Raw genomic sequence first — 20,229 nt, forward strand, 5'->3', positions numbered from 1 at the left:
AGAGGGAATGCCTCCCTCGGATTCCCACCCGTCTCTTCTTCTCCCCTTACGGCAAAAACAGGGGATACAAGAGTTTCCCAAAGGAATCTTTAAAGCCCAGGTGTATGTGTATATATATTTAACTTTTAAACTCAGTCTCAACGCTGGGAAAAAGTTGGAGTAAGAGAGAATTCTAGGTGTCTCCCAGAAATCTCATTCCTGTATGAGAGATGAAGAAGAAAAGAGCCTAGGTTCAGGGCACTTAATGGCCCAAGAGCCACTTGACCCCTGGCCTCGGTGTAGGAACCTGTAGCAATGGGTTTGACCTCTTATCTTGGCTGCGAGCATCACCACTAGGGAGAGGCAGAGGCTTGCAGAAACCCCAATTTGCTTTCTGGAAGCACAAAGACCAGGCTAAGGTAAGCGCAGGGTGGGGGAGTGTGGGGGGTAAGGGGGTGGTACTTGACCAAGAGGGCAGGAAGGGCAATGTCAGAAGACATCTGACTGCCGCTGGCCGGCTCCAGAGAGCTCACTCTCATCTTGCTCCCGGGCATGAGAAGTGGGGAGCAGGGTGAGCTCCCTCTTTGCCAGCTTAGTACGCAGTGTTGCTTAGCTGGTGTCCGGGCTTTGGTGACGCGGAGCTTCGAGTGAGGGGGGAAGAGGCAAAAGAGAAGTCCTGCCGTCCCCCACTCGGGCGCCCAGGCGTGGAAACGTGGGCGGCGGCGAGCGGCTGGGCTCCCTCCCCGCCCTCCCCGCGCGGCGCTCCCGCGTGTGCAGCTGTGTGAGTGCGTGTGTCTCCCTCTCGCCTACCGCACACGCTCTGGCACTAGTGCAGGCGGCTCTCGGCTCCGCTCGCTCGCTCTCTCCGGCCGCTGCGCTCCCGCCTAGCCGCCGCCGCTGCAGACGCAGCCGGGCACGGTGAGTGACTGAGGTGCAGCCTCCGCGCTCCCCGACTGCCCGCCGGACCCCAGCTTCAGCAGGCTGCACCGCACCCGGACCGGTCGGCCGGGTGACTCCCGCAGGGGCTCTCCGTGCGTCCTCGGGCCACCGTCCCAGCCAGGACGCACTCCTCGAGGGCTGCGCACTCCTTCCCCGCCCGGCCGCCTGCCGCTCCCCGCACCCCGTGACCGCTGCTCCGTCTCGTCCCGCAGGAGCTGCCCGGACGGGACCACGACGCTGCCGCCACCTCCGGGAGCAGCTCTTCGGGACCGGCCTGAGCCGAGCCGCGCGGGGCCGCCGCGGGCGGGGGATGGGGCTGCCCGCCAGGCGCGCGGAACCCGCAGGGGGAGCACGGAGCCGGCGCGCAGCCTGAGAGCCCCGCGCAGCCTGCGCCCGGCCGCCGCTCCGTGCGCTCCTGCCGCCGCCCGCGCCTCGATGGCGCCATCGCCCCGCCGCTGACCGGCTCGCATCGCTCGCCTAGCCCGCGCGGTCGCCCTCGGAGTCCGGCCAGCCTCTGGGGCAGCGGCCTGCAGCCCGCGTCCGCCCGCGCCCTCCCGCCCGGCCCCGCCATGGCGCTGCGCCGCCTCCTGCTACAGCCTCTGCTACTGTCGCTGCTGCTGTCGCTCTCGTCCCTACACCTGCCGCCCGGCGCAGACGCTGCCCGCGGCCGCGCTGCTAACCGGACCCTAGGCGCGGGAGCCGTCGGGGGTCGACGTTCCGGAGGCGCCCTAGCCCGCGGTGGCCGCGAGCTGAACAGCACCGCCCGGGCGTCTGGCGTCCCGGAGGCGGGCAGCCGGCGGGGACAGTCCGCAGCAGCGGCGGCGGCGGCGGCTAGCGCGACCGTCACTTACGAGACGTGCTGGGGCTACTACGACGTGAGCGGCCAGTATGACAAGGAGTTCGAGTGTAACAACAGCGAGAGCGGCTACCTGTACTGCTGCGGCACCTGCTACTATCGCTTCTGCTGCAAGAAGCGCCACGAGAAGCTGGACCAGCGCCAGTGTACCAACTACCAAAGCCCGGTATGGGTGCAGACGCCCAGCACCAAGGTGGTGTCGCCTGGGCCCGAGAACAAGTACGACCCGGAGAAGGACAAGACCAACTTCACCGTCTACATCACCTGCGGGGTGATCGCCTTTGTCATCGTAGCGGGCGTCTTCGCCAAGGTCTCCTATGACAAGGCCCACCGCCCCCCGCGAGAGATGAACATCCACAGGTGAGAGGCGCTTCTGAGTGCCCGCCTTGGGTCGCCAGGCCTCGTCCCCTCTTAACATACCCCCACCCCGTCCAGTCTTTTTCAGCACACCTCTTCTATCCTTCTAAATCACTTCCACAGCCGCTTCCTTTTAAGAGCAATCAATCTTGTGGCCCTCCCGCATTCCTTAGGAAGCAGCTAGGCATGCTTTAGTGTTAGAGGGATTTGCAACACAAAGTACGAATCAGTGGAGTTCAAGATGTTCAAGGATAAGAATTCCACTAATTTTCCAATCTCCAGGCTCTCTTTTGCATGGCGTGTGGCAACTTTACTATGGCTTGTACCACGCTTAGGTTTTTGTTTGTTTTAAATGGTAGTGTCAGCTTAATAGAAAGAACTGAACAGTATGAACACTTCACTGAAAAGAAAAGCAAGTGGGTTAGTGCAAGCTGGGATGTCCAGGGGTTAAGAGTGGAATAGTTATGAAAAGGGTGTCTGCCTCTGCTGGGAAGAAGGTACCCCATGTCCTGTGACCAGCACAGATGTTATGTCTTCCAGTGGGGTGCTTAGCTTTCCTGCTGAGACTGGAGGACTTGTTCCTCCAAGGCAGGCCTCTCGGAGTTAACACTTTGGATGGTGTTCAGCCCGGTTGGGCGTCTTTTATTGCACACATGGAAAAGACACTGGGGACTGCCCCCTTCTAAAATGTATAACAGGAGCTTAAAACATGACAGTCCACAGTTCCACTCTGATTGCTTCTCACCCTTGCCTCTGGCTCCCAAGGAGATCGCTGGAAAGTCAAAGCCACAACAGGAACCCAGTCTCTCCTGTAGGAATTACACAGGCAGAGGGTGAGAAGTACAGCTATGCTTCCAGTGTCCCCACAAAGATGAATGGCTGGATGTGGCTTCAATGAAAGCCCTGCCCCAGGAAACACTTCCATTTCTGGCACACAGAGTGGGCACTGCCCTAGTTCCCAGGCCCATCCCCCAGTCCGCTGCTTGTGAGCTGACCCACCAAGCCTGCCTTGGCCCATGCACCTTGCTTATCATCCTCTTGACTTGAAAACCTCCTTCCTTCGCTGCTCTGAACATTAATCACCCCTACCTTGCTGAAAAGAGGAAAGCAGGTAGAAATTTCTAGGCATGCTGAAGGAGCTGATTCTGCCCCTCCCCCTCGATGATATTCCCTGTCAGGTTTTATTGACTCAAATCCACAAAATGCAGACATTCCACACTCAAGTACTAGGCTTGGGTTGACTGTAGAGGGAGTGAGCTTCCCTTTTTAACCCCTTACTGCCCGAGCTAGCCATTCATCCTTTAGCTGCTGTAAGCATTGGTTTACTCGACATCCCTTTGGTCTTGAACCAGGATTTTGAGCAATGGTCTGGGGTCTCCACGCCTTGCTATGCAAAGTGTGGGCACCGTGAACAAAACAAGAACAAGGCATCCCCGCTCCCTAGGAGTTTGTTTGGTCTGGCAGCGAATTCTGTCTTGGCACAGCTTGGAAAGCCAAGAAACAGTTAGTTAGAGGCAGGGGTCTTTCTGAAGCAGATGTGCTGTTGTTCCTCATCTGTCACCTCTGGCCCAGGACTCGGGCTCATCTCTTCTTCCCTCCTCTTGTCCCATTAAAACCATCCTGACTCTTACCTCTTTTGAGTAACCTTTCTTGGGGTTTCTCCCTGCCCTGCCCCTGGTGTCTTGTGCGATTTGCTCAACATCACCTGTGTTTGATAAGTTTATGTGGCCTTGGAGTCTGAGATTAAGCCCCCAAGAAAACCGATATTGCCATGTGGCTCTTAGAAGTCACTCTTTTTGATATTAGTCTCTTCTGCCCCCACAGACTCCCTCTGTCCCACACTGGGGTAACCATGGGGGCACTCTTGGGGCCGCTTCTGGGGTGGGAGAAGGAGAGAGTGAACTGAATTTCAGGCCCCAGGCCATTGTGGAAGTGTGGCATGTCTCTCCCTCAGATTCACCTCCTGATTTCATTCAGTTCAGAGCACCACTCTAACAGCTGCAGCCTGGCCTGATCCGTGCTTTAGAAGCCATCGTACTGGTGCTGGGTGGCTAGGGGACAATGCCTGTCAGTGTATGTGCGGCGGGTGGGGGTAGGGCTGGAGATCAGAGGTGAGTGACACTCACAGTGATGAGTGACACCTAAGGACACTCAGGAGTAACCTTGAGCAGGTCAGGGAAAGTCTTTCCATTCTGAGCAACTGGCAAAATGGCATAGCATCTGGACCTCTTCTTCTCAAGAGTGTCTATGTGAGTGCCCACGTCACCCCCATGCACCTCTGCGTGGACATGGGAGGGGAGCTCCTCTTTCTCTGCTTGTACCTCAGATGTCACGGCTTGCCACCCCTGGGTGGGGCGACTGTGTGGTCTGTGTTGTTAGAGAGGCCAGGTAGGGAAAGGGGGCGGTGATGGAGGAGAGATGCAGTCACACAGTAATGAGTTCTTCCTAGGGAAAGTGGGAGAAATGGAGATCAAGTCGGGAGCTAGGATGCACTTTCTGAAATAGTGCAGCCAAGATGTGTCCATACTGAACGGGAGAACAGAGCTTTTGCAGTGTGTGAGCCTCCCTGAAGACAGGCAGACCTGAGTCCTTTCCTTCCCGGGGCAAGCGTTCCTGAGTCTGAGGGAGTTTCAGTGAGAAAAGCCTCATTGCAAAGGGATACTGTGGGAGTTTAAGAAGAGATGGAAGAAGGGATTGGCCATATGCTCTGCCTTGGTGTTCGCAGGCTGGGCAGCCCTCTGTCTGCCACACACATGCATATTCCTTATGACTGGACTTTCTTGCATCTCTCCCTCCCTTGCAGGGAAGAGCAGATTTTGCTTTTTCTGGAAGTGATTAGCCCTTGCTAGCAGGATTCAGAGTGAGAAGTCGGTGTCTGGAGGGGAAACAGCCAGCTCTCTGGTAATTCTAACAGACAACACGGTGTCAATGATACAAATACCCAAATCTAGCAAGATGGGCTCTGAGGAGGAGAAAGCGATGCTTGCTCTGAGTGGGGGTGTCCCAACTTTCCTCGCTGGAACCCCATTTCTATTAGAGGCTACATCCTCTTCTTGGCCCTGCTTTAGAACTTCTCAGGTTAAGGTTAGACCTGCAGGCATCCTCCGATTGTCATGTTTCCTGAGTGTCCCTGTAGTCCTTACTTGGGGCTGTCTGCCCAGAGAAGGATGACCCATATCCTCCAGAAGTATGGATTCTGCCCAGCCCCCAGCCCAGGAGGCTGGCCCCTTTTGACATTCTATTCTGCCCTCAGCTCTCTTACATCCAAACCTACTCCTCCTCACCATGAGTTGATTCATTAATGTCTCAGAGATGAGAATCGCTCTAAGGAGGAACTGCGTGGCTCCTTTTTTAAATGGCTAATTAACAGATGGGTCGGAAAGCTATTAAGATACTGTAGACACAGTTGGTGAAGTTGGAGGTGCCTGTACGGGATTGGGCGTATGAAGGAAAGTGGGCAGGGAAGATGATGGGCAGAGGAGGATGCTTGGAGGAGCAGAGCCGGAGTATACATCCTGGGGAGAAGGGAAGGGTATTAGGAGGTAGCTCATCTGCAGAGTCCATCTCCCAACTCTTATTTCTAGCATAGGCCAGGGAAAAGTTTGTTTTGTCTTTTCTCCTTCTAGAAGTTAATTACAAACCAGGAGAGCTCTGCTTCCCTTCCAGGCCAACCCTGCTGTAGCAGGACAACCCCAGAGTTGAGTGAGTGAAGAACGCAAGACAAACTGTCAAACATTCAATATTCTTTTTTTTATCCAAATATTTTTTAATTAATTAATTTATTTATTAAAGATTTCTGCCTCCTCCCCGCCACCGCCTCCCATTTCCCTCCCCTTCCCCCATCAAGTCCCCCTCCCTCATCAGCTCGAAGAGCAATCAGGGTTCCCTGACGTGTGGGAAGTCCAAGGAACACCCATCTCCATCCAGGTCTAGTAAGGAACATTCAATATTCTTTTCTGCAGTACTGTGAGCTTCCCATTATAATCTCAACCAAGTCAGCTTGGTGCTGTTTTTTTTTCTCCAAATAGAAGTTTGGAAGGAAAGGGGGGAAAAATGAATCTTGCCCTGGGCTGAATTGAAGTGCTTTACCTTTTTCAAGTTTTCCTTTCTCCTTGAGTTTAAAGAGAAATGTACATTGGGAAAGCTGGGAAGTTACAGAAGCATTATGAAGGAGGGTTAGGGGCAGACTCCCCAGAAGGCAGAAAGAAGACAACAAAAAGTAAGAAAACGATTGGACAAAAAGTTGGTGGTTATCTCTGATGGAACAAAGCAACACTACAGAGACTCCCCCAGGCGTGCTTCTGTTATGGCTCTTGAATGTATGTGGATACATTGCCTGTGAGCCCAGCTCACCTAGAGAAGGCAGAAAACAGTTTCAAACTCCAAGTCACACTCCCTCGACACACAGGCTAGCTGGGTTCCTTCTTGCTTTAGCAGTACAACCAGGCAAACACGGTCAACCACCTTGAGACCTTGACAACCCTCTGGGGTCACGCTGTTCACTATCTTCGTGTTTCTTTCCTGCACTGCCCCCACGCTCAAAAGACTTGCACATCTGTCCCACCCTGTCCTGTTCTCAGAACACATTTATTTCACGGAATCTGATGTCAAGAAACCGAAAATTGACCCATAGTTCTAGTCTGCTAACACACTTGTAGAAGACAAAGTATAATTCATTGTTTTCAACCGATTTGAATGAGGGATTTTACTGACTGGCGTGTTGGTTCACATCAATTTGCAGAAAGCGATGGTTAAGATATCTGAAAAGTGGGCTGACTGAAAGAGGTCAATTATCCTAGACAGCTATGCCTACAAGATCTGCAATAAAAAGGCAGCTGAGACCCAAAAGAACTTCCTCTGTTGAGCTCTGCTGACTGATTTCTCCAGGGCCTGACAGGATATTATTTAGGTCTTAATTTTCTACTTCCATCCCGTAGCCAGGAGAGCCCCTCGCTGCTGCACGTTGAGTTAGCTGTCTGCGCCTGGCTGTGACAGTGTCCAGCAGCTTCCTTCTTTGGTGTATCCGATGTTGTCCACCCAAAGTTCTAAAGAGTTTATACTTGAAACTGTTGCAGACTCAGTGTATTTTGCCTTCCAGTGTTTGTCATTTTCCTTGGCAACATTTCTTTTGTGAAATTACAAAGTTACGATTTGACTTCGTGGATGTATAAGATGTCTCAGGTGGGTGGAGAGGGGCCCCTAATGAGATAGAGGAGGCCTTGGGCTGCCTTCATTGGGAACACCCCTTCTGTGATGATTTTGGCCCTCTTCACTTTACTTTGAGAAACTCAAACTCATTATTTTTCCCTGAGTCACATTTATGACCTCATATCTGTACTCCTTTTGTTGGTAGACATTATCAAGGGGAAGAAGGCCCGGCATAGGGAGTTCACCAGCAAACCCTCACAGGATCTGAGGCCCTTGGTCTCAAGCCTCTAGTAGGCTTCTTTTTAAAAGAAATCAGGGCAGATTGTCAGTTCTATTACTTTTTCTACAAGTAGAACCAAAGTCTTATAAAAAGGCAGGCTAACATATTCTACTATTTTGTTACCCATTTCAGCATCATGGCCTTATTCCCACAGTCAGTTTGACTCTGTAATTTTCTAAGCGAGGCACTTGAAATCAACAGCACAGAGGTCACAATGCCACGCGTCTCAGCTGCTAGTCAAGGGAGCTTTGTCTGAAAGCCTTGGCGTTCGTGTTCTAGGCCCAGCCTCAGTCTCGTTTTCTTCATTGGAAGCAGTCTGCTCTGCTTTATGCTTGGTTCTTAATCATCAGCAAATAACTTTTCGACTCTTGGAGATGTGAGTGACAGCCTTTTTCGGTCCCTTCTCTGTGTCTTGAGTCTTGCTGGCCTTTGGGTTTCCATCCACCAACATGATTTCTCATGATAGTCCCTGGTCCTTTTTTTTTTTTTCCAGTTTCTCTGCGTTCTTTTCTAAAGCGCAATAACCTGATCTAAGCAAAATCCTCTAGTAAGATGTGAGTAATGCAGACTGTTGAAAAAGGAGAATACAGCATATGCTGAAGGAAGGAGGGTGGCCCAGGGTAAGGCACCACCGAATGACTATGTGGGTAGTTATGAAATTTAAAATGTGACTCTGGATGCTTCTCTTCTCACCTGGAGGTATGGGGGCGGGGCTTGCGGCGATGTATCACAGCAGTGAGGTCCTGCGTGTGCGAGTGTGTGTGTTCAGAATCACCCTCCGGGACCCCTCCAGTGTATGTAAGATCCCCCTTGGAGACACAAAAGCATAATTCCTGGTGACTGTTGCTCCCTTTCTCAGCTCTGTTTGAAATGATGGGCCCCGTTGTTCTCTGAGATGAACCTGTATGAAATGACACCTAGCAGCTCTGCCTTTGCTATGCCTGATCCTCTGAAAGAACCCGGGTGCCTGTATGTACCGAATTCGCTTCCCTCGCAGTCTCCTTGAGAGGCCACACACTAGTCTTCTTCTGCAAATGGCTCCATAGCGCCACTCTTGGAAACACTTTGAGACTCTAGAGCAGGTCACTTTGGCTTTCTGAAACCATAGCATCTTTCCCCCTCCCAGGGAGATCTGGCTCTTTTAAGCAATAATAAGTTGGGGGTAAGGCTGATGAATGGACAAGGCGGTGGGAAGCCACAGTGCCTTCCCTAGGGAAAGCTGCTGGGAGGAGTATCGCTACCATCTCGAAAGACAGGATGGACCAGAGGAGGGGAGAGCCCCTCACCCTCTGTGACCATGTGGACAGAGCTGCTCCTCACGTGGGAAGATAAGTACCTCTTAGGCAAGACCAGTTTCATGTGACAGCAGTGTGCTGGGCAAGCTGTGGGATAGTTGGGAAAGAAGACAAAAGGAAGGAGTTGAATATGCATCAAACATTTCAGATAACTGCCCAAAAAGAGTGGAAAAAAGAATGTCCCACATTTCTGCATAAAATAGTAGACGGATTGCTCAATTTAGCTTCCTGCTTTGATGCCGAGGGTAAAGGGACCCAGTTTCTTTGGGATGCATGCAGAGAGGAAGCCTGGGATCAGAGCCCCTGCTCACTGCCCTCCGCCCTCTATCATAGAGCCACCGCCTCTGCAATTCCGTATTCAGATGAGGTTACCACTTGGGTCAGACTGCCATGGATACCTGCAGGCCCACGGACTTGAGGCTACCATAGCATTTCTGGAAGATTCCTAACACCCATTTACCATACTTGCCTTGCTTCCATGCCTCCAGTTCATATTTATGGGATGGGATTGGTTGGGACAAGAGTGGGCTGGCCGAGTAAAGAGCAAAGAGTAGGGAACCACCCAGTTATACTCTGGGCAGCTGGGGATAGTCATGGCTATGCTGCTGCAGATGGGTGTTTCCCCCAATATCAGTCAAGAGTTAGGGAAAAGGGGGAGGGACTGGGCTCTTGTATCACTCTATAGCCCCCTCCAACACACATCGAGGCCCCTTTTGAACACACTCGAGGGAGTCCGTTCCACTAGGAACTTGGGCAGTGGGCATCAAATGTAGGAGTTTGTCCTGTCAGGAACTGCCATTCCTCCATCATCTGTGAAACTCAGGAAAGCTGTGAGGCCCTGAGTTTCGGCTGGGTGATGTCTCAAGCAATAGTGTCTGGCCTTGAGAACTTACTTGGTACCAGGAGCCCTGTTCTGCATTTTCCAAGCAGAATCTCACTGTATTCCCTCTGCCCCCCCACCCCCACCTCCTTCACCATCCTTCAGCCCACAGAGTATATAGGCCTATTTTACAGATGGGGAAACCTAGCATAATGCCTTGTCCAAAGCCAAGCTACCACTATGTTGCCCATCTGTATCTTCCCTTAGGGTTTAGAAAAGTAGCTCACTGTCTTCTACTTTCCTGACAGAGTCAGGGATACCTGAAATGCTTAAGGAAGCAGCCCCCCCCCCCCCCCCCCCCCCCCGATTGTGCCTGGGACAATGTGTTACGATAAAGGACAAGAGGGTCAATGACCTTCCATCCAGAGCTGGTAACACTCCCACTTAGACTGCATGTGGGGTACAGATGTGCCCAGGACAGTGAGAGGGTTTTCTTTCAAGGGTGGGTGCTGTTTACTGAGATGAAGGCATACAAAGAATTCTAAGAAGCAGAATGAAACGTTGAAGTCCATTGAGGGAAAAATCAGAAAAAAACGCAAACGCCTTGTGTGGCTTAGAAAGAAGCCCTGGGCAATTGAGCATGAGTCACAGCCTCTGAGAGAGGTGAGTGGAGTGGAGCTTGGGAAGGGAGGAAAGATGAGGTCTAGGGAGAGGATGGACCTCAGGGCATCCCCAGTTTTAATTACTGAGACCCACAGCTCGCTAACAGGTCCATTTATCACTGTCCCTCCATGCCCCCTTTCCCTATTTATAATACCCAGGGCTGCACATGCAAGAGAGAGCTGCAGCCAACTCTCGCGTGCCCATTCGGACTGTCCTTCCTCATTTCTGCCCTCCTAGCTGTGCTAATTCCAGATTTCACTCCTTCCCCAGTCTCTGCTCCCTTCCTCCTCAAATCCTCTGCCCTGAAGGACACAGGAGGAGGAAGGAATCCTGAGACATTCTAATAGCCACCACTGGGTGTGGCCTCCAGGTGTTATCTCTGGGTGCCAGCCCAGCGTGGGACCCACATGCCTGGTCTGCAGGACCACAGCAGGGGTACCTGAGCAGAGTCTCTGGCTGTGGAAGCAGGTTCAGCAGCCTCCAGGAACCCAGCTCTGCAGAGCGCAGTTTTCGGTCCTCTTTACCTCCTTCCAGCTCTTTGCTCTCCCAGGATCCTCCTTGCCTAAAGCCACTGTTCCCATCTCCAGGGCCCTGGGAGCTAACGTTCCAGCAAGGCTCTGGGTGGCTAGAACCTTGGCTCTGTGCCCTGATGTTGGTAGAAGAGTCTTTGCTTCCTGTAGCCTTCTCAAACACGCTCATTATTCCTTGTTTTTCTGGCATTTGGTTTCATGTCCTGTTCCCATTAGCTTCTGCATTAAAGTCTCATTACTCAGGACACCTGTCCTCTGGACATATTGGTTGTTCTCTTAGCCAAATGTCCTTTTCTGGGAAGTGTGGTTTCCACTCTTTTCCCTCTTCCTGTACTCCAGCTGCTCCATGGGGAGGGCCACGGGCCCTGGGATGGGCTATTGATTAAGTGGCATCTGAGAGTGCCTTCTAGATTTCTTCCATCCTCTCCTTTCCTAGGGCCTGGGGTTTAAGCTCTTTACTGGGGGGTTTAGCAGATGGATCTGGGGGTGGAAGGGTGGGGAACAGGCAGGCAGTTGTTGGGAAGTGGTTCCCCTCCACCCCCAGTTCTGGAATCAGGGTCAGATTTCAGCAGGGGAGAGGAGTTGGGACCTCACACTGGTATTTGGGCGGCTCTTTTGGAGGATGAGCAAGTCTCTCATCAAGCCACCTCTGTGGAATGATTGGCAGGACACCGATGCTGCTTCAGAGCATGAGGAAGACTCTAGAGTGCTGCCCTTCTGCAATGCCCCTAAGTCAGCTGTCTCCGACTTATGACTGCGTGTAAAGAAATCTGCACAAAGTTTCCTGGGAGTGACAGCCCACAGGCTTGGGGAACCAGCACAGGTCATTGGTGTTTTGATGACCCACAGCCAGCTTCAGATTCAGGACCCATGTCCATTCAGTGAGTGCCTCTTCTCTGCACCCTGGAGCATTTGCGAAGAGGAATGTCAGATCTTTAAGCAGAGAGTCTGCTGTGTTTCTCTCTTCTCTTTAAAGTCGCATCATTAAAATGCATCGTCTTGTGACTTGCGATGTCTCCTCTACCACCACTGCTTTCCCATCTGTCCTGCTCTTGATGCCTGGCCACTTCCGTCTTGTCTTTCCAACCCCTTCCCCCTCCAGCCTTTCTTCTTGAATTCATCCAACTGTGACTTCATTAAATTGCATCAATTCTCATGCCACTAATTTAAATTTTACCCAAATTGGACCTGGACGAATTTTTTTTTTTTATTTTCTCTGTCTGATAAAAAGCTACGATGAGCAGATTAGTATCTCAGACAAGACTGCCAAGATTGTGCAGGGCCATACACCACCCCACCACCACCACGGATGACAGATTGCCTCTAAGCAGGCCAGGTAGACAGTTGGCATGCTAATGGCTAATCTTTCATATCTATCCCCAAAAAATACCTTCCAAAGATCAGCTTTGTTTTATTTTTTGTATTTTTAAAATTCATTTAAAACCCTACAATGGCTCAAGGAACAATTAAGTGTTATTTTCCGGCTGAGTCTGGTGGTTTTGGGCCTGATACTAGCTATTCTGGAAGCTGAAGCCTCAAGACCACAAGTTCAAGATCTACCTGAACTATATAGAGTGAGTTTGGGCAGTTTAGTGAGACCCTCTTTTAAAACAAAAAGGCAAAAGACAGCTAGGGATAGAATACCTGCCTACCATGCATGAGGCCTTGGTTGAATCTTCAGTTTTGTGCCCAAATGTGTGTGCACACGGGCAGTTATTTCCTGAATACATTCTGTAAATCCTGTTTCACCAGTTGGGATTAACCTACCCCAACTGCTATTTGGAATTCCCCCTGGAAACTATATCTAATTTCCCTTATCCTTCTTTCTTTTCTCATTTCATTTCCCTACGTATTAGAATCTATAACTCTTTGGGCTTTGAGAAGTAGTGTTATAACGTCATAGCTGCAGGATGGCCAGCTGGCCCTGAGAAGAACGGGGTTCAGAGGCCAACTTCAGACAGAGGGGACAGAAGACTTTGAGATTTGCCTTTGTTCCCATTGAGGGTCTTGCTCAGTGGCCTAAGGAACTCACACCTAAACCACTGTTCCAATACCACTGTTAGGAGGAGATAGCAGCACACCTCCTGTAAGAATGGCCAGAAGCAGGCACCTTAGAAAAAGAACTTTGACATCCTCCCCTCATCTGCTTATGTACTCTCAAGGGACAGATAGATAACAAAGGTCTTTCCTCTTGCTTCTGGAGATTGTCATCCATCTTTTCCTGCCTTGGAGCATTTTCTGAATGTCGAGATAGCAGGCCGCTTCTGTCACTTACTGTCTCCATGATCTTCAGTGAGTCCCTTGGCCCCTCTGGTCTATTAACCCGGATGTGGGATATGGGTGAATATACTGGAGCGCTATGGGCTTCTCTGGACCATCCTGACTCCAACACACTTGGAAAGTCAGGACAAAGGTGACATCTTCACTTAAAAGAGAGGCATCCCTGGGCATGGAAGAGAATACACTTATCCTTATTCATTCCTTATCTTGTAGACTTTATCCTCTGCAAATGACCTCATAAGGATGCTTGGTTTTGGCATGTTCTTCTTATAGATCCTCTTGATAGAAAAGGACTTATAATGCTTTTTCAGTCCCTTCCCTCTGAGTATCATCATCTCCTCTCCTCTTGGGGTGTAGGTGTCCATTCATTTATCTATTCTGCAGACAGTCTAGTCTATTGTTAGGATGCTTTTCTAATTGACATTGGAGAACCCAAACTGATTCCTCACATCCACAAGACTGCAAAACACCTCCTCAAGGACAACAGTCAAGGCCCCTCCATCCTCTTTTCAGGATCTAGTATTTGAGTCAATATTCATAGAAGCCTTCCCATGGGATGTGACTTCCAGTCTCTCTGGCTATGCAGATGCTGTTCATCTAGGGGATAGTAACCACATATGGAACCTAGTCACTCAAAGAACTTAAAGATTCAGAGGGCTCTTTAGGAAAGCTGGTTGAAAAAAGAAATTCAAGGGAGCAATTTTTCTTGGTTGCAGGTCCCATCAATAGGGCTGTGCAGGAAGTGTGAGACTAATTTGGTCAAACTGGGACAGTACTTAGCATAATGAAAATGACCGAGTGACTGACTGAATAGCGTTTACTTGAATTAACGTTATTTACTTGAGCATGGGGATGATGATAATTTTTAAACTTATCTGAAAGAAGGAGAAGATAGGTAGAGAGAAGCAGAAAGGAAAAAAGAGAAGAGACTAATAGGAAACCAACTGACTGTTTCCTTAGTCAGGTTGATGTGACTGTCCACCCAAGCTCCAGGAATAATCAGTGGATTTGCTCCTGTGTGGATCCTCTGTCTCTCTATGGGCCGTTATCTTGGTGCTTCCTAGTGCTGACAGGCAAAACATGATCTGCCATGGCCTGGTGCACAGGAACACATACTCTCTCTGCACCTGCCTCTCCAAGTCCAAGTACAGGACTCAAGAGCACCTGGCGTGTGAGCAGGTGGACTTCTGGTCATTAGGCTGTGGTGGGAAATGGGGTCTGCGGATAGTTCCTCCCAAGATGACCATGGCCACGGCTAGACCATGCGATTTGAAAGTTTTGTTATGTCAACTTTGTCGAGACAGACCCCGCGATTTCCTTCTTCCACCTGTGCTACAGCTGTGTTTCTGTAGGCTGAGCCCATTTAAGATCTAGTTAGTCAAATATTTACTTAGTGCTTCCTAAGCACCAGGCTCTATTATAAGTGTTTCACAAATATTAATGAATTTAATCTTCACAATAACCCTAAGAGGTAGACTGCACACACACACACACACACACACACAGGCCTTATTACTTTGGCTTAATTTTTAAATGAGAAAACAGAGCCATGGGAATGTAAGTAGCTGATTAATGAGTACCAGTGTATACCAAGATGGCCAGCATCCCAACTTAGGTTCCCTAGTTCAGAATCCCAGCATTTGGTCAACAGGCTCTGCTGTTTGTGTTTGCTCATCTAGAGACGGAGGTCTCTGCCAAAGCAGAAGCAAAGCAAACAGAATGAAAAAAAAAAATCAAAACCAACCCAAACTAACCAACTCTACAATAAATCGGCACCTTCCACGAAAGTGCTTTTATAAACTTACTTGTCATGTGGTTAGTCGTGTGGTTATGCTAAGCCATCTTGGCAACTGCTTTCAATTAGCCAGTGGCAACACTTGACACACTCAAATCTGATTCATTCTCAAATCACCTAAAGATTGCTGGAAAGTCTGGGCTTGATTCTTCTGGATTTCTTAGACCTGGGTAAATTTGCATTATGTTTCCTGGGGTCTGGAGGAAGTGCACTGGCGAGAATGCTGTTAGGAATGAGCGTGGCTACAGATGCTGTAGACTCTTGACTGGCCCCCTATCAGCAGCCTCAGGGCAGGCACACATGGGGCAGCAGCAACTGGCTCTGCTTACTTGAAAAACGGAATAAGCAGGCTGCCCTTTCCTTGCAGAGATGTTTACTGGCCGTGATGAATTCCAATTGTGCTGGGGACAACTCAGACCTGCAGAACAGCTCAATGCAGATGCATAGACATTGTTAACCAACAAATGAGATCCCCACATCCATTCTGTGCCTCTGTGTGAGGAGAGCGGTCTTGTGCACACACAAAGCCAGCAGCTGTGTTTTTCAAGTGGACTGTGAGAGAACTGGGAATAGGGAGACATAAATTAAGCCATTCTCCTTGTTCCGAGGTTATTAAAAATATGTTCGTTTCAGTTGTCCTGACTGCAGATTTTGGAGGATAAAAACACTCCAACTGTCTAGAAGAGCAAGGCAAAGGAGAGGTCAAAGAGGACGCCAGCTTGTCCTCAAGTTCAGTGCCAGTAAGAACTCAGTTATTTGCGACTCAGATAACTGGAATCCTTTACCTAGGTGGAATGGAGCATTTATACATCACTTCTAGGGAAATGTAAAAGAAGCAGCTATCAGAGCTTTACAGGGAAAAACCAACACCAACTTCCATGATCTGCCTTGCAGCTTCAAGAATCAGTCCCCTTTCCTAAGCTGTGCATTCTACTTTGCCTTCTCTGCAAAGAGGACCCAAAGTGAGGTTGATGGTCCCTCTTATCAAGCATTTAACTTCTTAGTGACAAGAGAAAAGAATTAATTATATTTAGGGTACACAATGAGTCAGGGATGTCTTGGGAAATGTCTTCAGAAACAGGAGTGTTCCCATTAGTCCTCAGGACTTGGGACATGAGCTGCAGTAGTTTATTCGTGGACAAGTCCATCACCTTAGCCTTTTATCATACCTCCTCAGCACCATCAGCTTCTTCCCATTCCCTCCCTGAAGAAGAAAGGGCGTGACTGGGGTCTGACCGTCCAACTGGTCTTGTTCTTCCTGTGGAACAACTTACTGGACTGAGTATATTTTCTTCCTTCTGAAGCATTGATGCGGCTCAGGCTGCTGCTAAAGTCCACGTGGCTTATTTCTGGGGTCCCTACGAAAATGTTATTAAGAGACCCAGGACTTATAAGGTGACATGAGGGGTCCCAGCTTCTCACTTATTCCACAGGACCCAGCTTTGACCATCTATCTCCTGACGAGTGGAAAGTAAGGTCTAAAGTTTCATTTTGTGTTCCTTTGCCACATTTGCTTTCAAACTGGGTCGGTTCCTTACTCTGGCCTCATGCAGAGCCAGGATCTAATGAAGTATAGTCGTGCCTGTTTAAGGTTTATATCTGACCAAAAGATTAGCTGGTGTTCAAAGTTGTTGGTCTTAATGACTCATGGTGACAAATAGACCTGAGTGGCTGAGAGGCAGCTGAGGTCAGAGGTCCAGCTCGGGTTTTTTGGCTAAAGATCAAATACTCTCTAAAGTTCTCTTGTTCAGAGACCATGATAGGGACCTAAGAGGGAAAAACTGTGATTAAGGGGCTAGAAAGAAAGAAGGGTGGATCGATGGGGGAGAATGGGATAGATGGATGTGTGTGAGTGAATGGATGGATGGATAGGTGGGTGGGAGGTAGATGAGTGGATGAATGAATGCAGTGGATGGATAGGTCAATGGATGAGACAAAGAAGGATAGAGGATGTGTGGGTGAATGGTTGGCGACACGTATGGAAGGATGGATGGATGGATGGGTCAGTGGATAGATGGGTGGGTGGAATGAATGGATGGATAAGTGCATACAGTAGATATTCAAGCTAGTGAGTAACTGGTCTTGATCCAGACTTTCACTAATAGCTTCTGCATGCTCACATATTATCCCCTGGCACTTGCTAAATCAGCAGACCCTAGTGGTTAGTTTCTATCATCTTAACAAGGCCTAGAGTCATCTGAGACGAGGGAACCTCAGTTGAGAAAAGGACCTTCATCTGATTGGCTCATAGGCAAGCCTGTGAGAGCATTCTCTTGACTAATGATTGATGTGGGAAGGCCCAATCTAGGCTGGATGGTGTCACCTCGGGGCAGGTGGTCCTGGGTTATATAAGAAAACAAGCTGAGCAAGCCATGGGGAGCAAGCCTGTAAGCAGGATTTTCCCATGGCCCCTGTTTCAGTTCCTGCCTCCAGGTTCCCGCTTTGGCTTTCCTCAATGAGGGACTGTGATTAGAATATAAGTCAAATAAACCATTTCCTCCTCAAGTTGTTTTTGGGTCATGGTGTTTAGTTCAGAAAAAAACAAAAGGACAAAGAAAAAAAACAAAAGCAAAGTAGGGCACCAGCCCTTCTGGGGAGAGCAGAAAGAATCATTGAGGAGGAAAGAAAGTGAGATACATAGGAGAGGTGGTCTCTGTGTACCAAAGGATGCTCAGGTCCAAGTCACCAAGTCCAGACTTCAGATTTCTGTTCCATCTTGTTTGAGTGCTGAGTGAACTCTAAGCCTTAAATCCTCAGTAAAACTTTGGGTACTACAGCTGTAAAGGTCACAGTTCTAGAAGCAAAGGTAGGGGGCTAGGCAGGAAAACACACGTAGACACTAAGTGCTCTTAGAAGGCAAGATGGCATTTCCACCATCCTGATGACTAAGTGCAAGGCCCAGGACTGAGGAGGGCCCATGTTTCCTGGCTGAGGGATCAGACTTGGATTTGTTTCTCAATTAATCCGCCTTCCTTCCAAGAAGCTCGCGCTACAGGAAACTATCAGAAGAAGGAACAGGGAAATCAGCAAGAAAACAGAGTTTTTAGGCAAAAGAGTTCCTTGGCTTGATATGTTAGATAGTGCAGCGGTATGATGGATGGGGAAGAGGACTGGGGGTGAAGGTGTTCCCCAACTTCCTAAATTAAGTGCGTTTGTTGTCCTTACCTATGATGGGACACCAGGTTCCTGGCGGGGTGGAGCCTTGCCCTTGCTCCCTCACTTGGTTAGTTCTCTGTGTCTCTCCCGAATTTCTTTTTCTCTAGCCCTTCCCTGGTTCCCTCTCCTGTCTCTGAATGTGTTTTTGAAAAAGCTTTCTGTCCACATTTCCTTGAGACCATTGACAACATTACCCGAGATTTTAAGCAAACAAATAAACTTGACCCAAATCACTCATTTGCTAATTGTTTCTGCATGCCCAGATATCACCTGGCATTTGCTAAATTAGCAGGCCCAGCTGGAGCGAGCAGGAAGCCACTCTGAATGGCTTTCTCTTTATTTCCCTTCCCTTCTCTGGTTTTCATTTTTTCTCCTGCCTTTTCTACTGGATTCTCTCTCTGTCTCCTCTCTCCCTGTCTGGCTTCTGGTCTGGGTCTCTCCTTCCTCTCTCCTCCTCTTCTTCTCCCTCTTCCACTTCCTTATTTCATGTTCTTCTGGCTCTAACTCCTATTTTTTTCTTTGCCCTGACCTGTTTCTTCCCTCTTCTTTTGCCTCCTCGTCTGCTTGGTCCCCCCAAGTCCCTGAAAGTTGCTGCCCACTCTTACAAAGCCTCCTCAGTTCTTTCTCCGTGACCAGATTTCTTTCCTGTGGTTAGAAAGTAGCTCAGGCCTTAACCCATTTCCTCTGGCATATCCAAATTAATTAGGTGAGACCAGGATCACACATTTCAGAATTAGAATAATATTTATCAAACACCCTGGAGAGCGAGGAATGGAAGGTAGAGAAGAACCAGAGCAAAGAGGGAGGTCACTGAGCAGAGGGAATGGACAGGACGAGGGGCTGACAGGGCACACTGCTCAGATCTCCTCCATCGGGGAAAAGGCTGAATTCTGAAGAATGTTAAGGACCTGATAGGGACCAGGAGCTTACGCCTGGCCATCATTCCCTCGTGGATATTGCATGTGGTCAGGAGGTCTATAAAGGGACTTTGGGAAACACATATTCTAGCCAATTCACCTGTGGTAGTTTAAATGTGATTGTCCCCCATAATCTCATAGGGAGTGGCACTATTAGGGAGTGGGTATGGCCTTTTAGAGGAAGTGTGTCACTGTGGGGCAGGCTTTGAGGTTTCTTATGCTCAGGATACTTCCAAGTGTCTCATTCAACTTTCTGTTGCCTACAAGATGTAGGACTCTCAGCTACCATGTCTGCCTGCATGCTGCCATGCTCCCCATTATGATGATAATGGATTGAAGTTCTGAAACTGTGAGCAAACCACCCAGTTAGATGTTTTCTTTACAAGAGTTGCTGTGGTCATGGTGTCTCTTCACAACAATAGAAACCCTACCTAAAACACCATTTTTCCCACTGGACTGAGATTCCAATCAGCCTAGCCTATCGGGCCACAGACGATCACTCTGGAGTAGTTTCGTATAATCACATGGTCTAGGTCAGCTGTAGCCCAGAGTTCTAACTCACTGTCAAGCAGCTAGTCAGACCTCACTCAATTAGATCCACTGAGCCCACTGCTCTTTAGGGAGCTGATCATTAAGCAGGTCTTCTTGGGGGATGGACTTTAGGGGCCCCACAGTTGTGGGAGATGGACAACTCTCAGGAAAACCCACTTATATTTCCCCTGTAGACAAAAGTGTGGCATCGGACAGGCTACCTTACTCCTTTCTGTGCGTCACATCCAGGCAAGTGCTAAGACTTGAGGAGCTATGGAGACTCTAACAGAAAGGACACTCGCCTTAGAGTCTTTAGCCTCTCTGTATCCCCAGACCTGCTGGCATTCAGTCTTGATTGGATGTTTATAGAACTAGCCACTTAGTTCACCCAGTTCCGAGCAGATTTCTCTTAGGGCCCCCCCCAACCTCACCACTGTTAACTCTTGGTAACTGTCATGATGGGCTGGCCATCCTGTCCACTGCAAGAGATTGAGCCCCATCTCTGGGTGTCACAGGGCAAACACCAGCAGCACTTCTCACCTTGCTTGTCAGGACAACCAGAATGTCTCCAGATATGGCCAGCTGTCCCAGGACAGAAAGGTGGGAACACAGTCACTTGACTCTTGAGAGTCACTCATGTCGAGGCAGTCCTGCTCATCATGTGTTTAACCACGTGACTCCAT

At 49.5% G+C, this 20,229-nt stretch overlaps 1 protein-coding gene across 3 annotated transcripts in view; it reads left to right on the top strand.

The window, feature by feature from the left end:
* Positions 1 to 546: 546 nt before the first annotated feature.
* Positions 547 to 20,229, top strand: part of Shisa6 (shisa family member 6) — a 289,285-nt gene continuing 269,602 nt past the window's right edge. For 2 of the 3 annotated variants that reach the window (XM_041664053.1, XM_041664054.1), the window contains exon 1: positions 547 to 2,134. In XM_041664053.1, the coding sequence (XP_041519987.1) occupies positions 1,488 to 2,134 (647 nt within the window). In that variant the 5' untranslated portion in view covers positions 547 to 1,487. The remainder of the gene's footprint in view (positions 2,135 to 20,229) is intronic. The other variant, XM_041664052.1, reaches the window with a different exon arrangement.

This window comes from Microtus oregoni, unplaced genomic scaffold (genome assembly GCF_018167655.1).
Source record: "Microtus oregoni isolate MIOR12 unplaced genomic scaffold, Mior012 000015F_ref0000493, whole genome shotgun sequence".
Taxonomy (NCBI): domain Eukaryota; kingdom Metazoa; phylum Chordata; class Mammalia; order Rodentia; family Cricetidae; genus Microtus; species Microtus oregoni.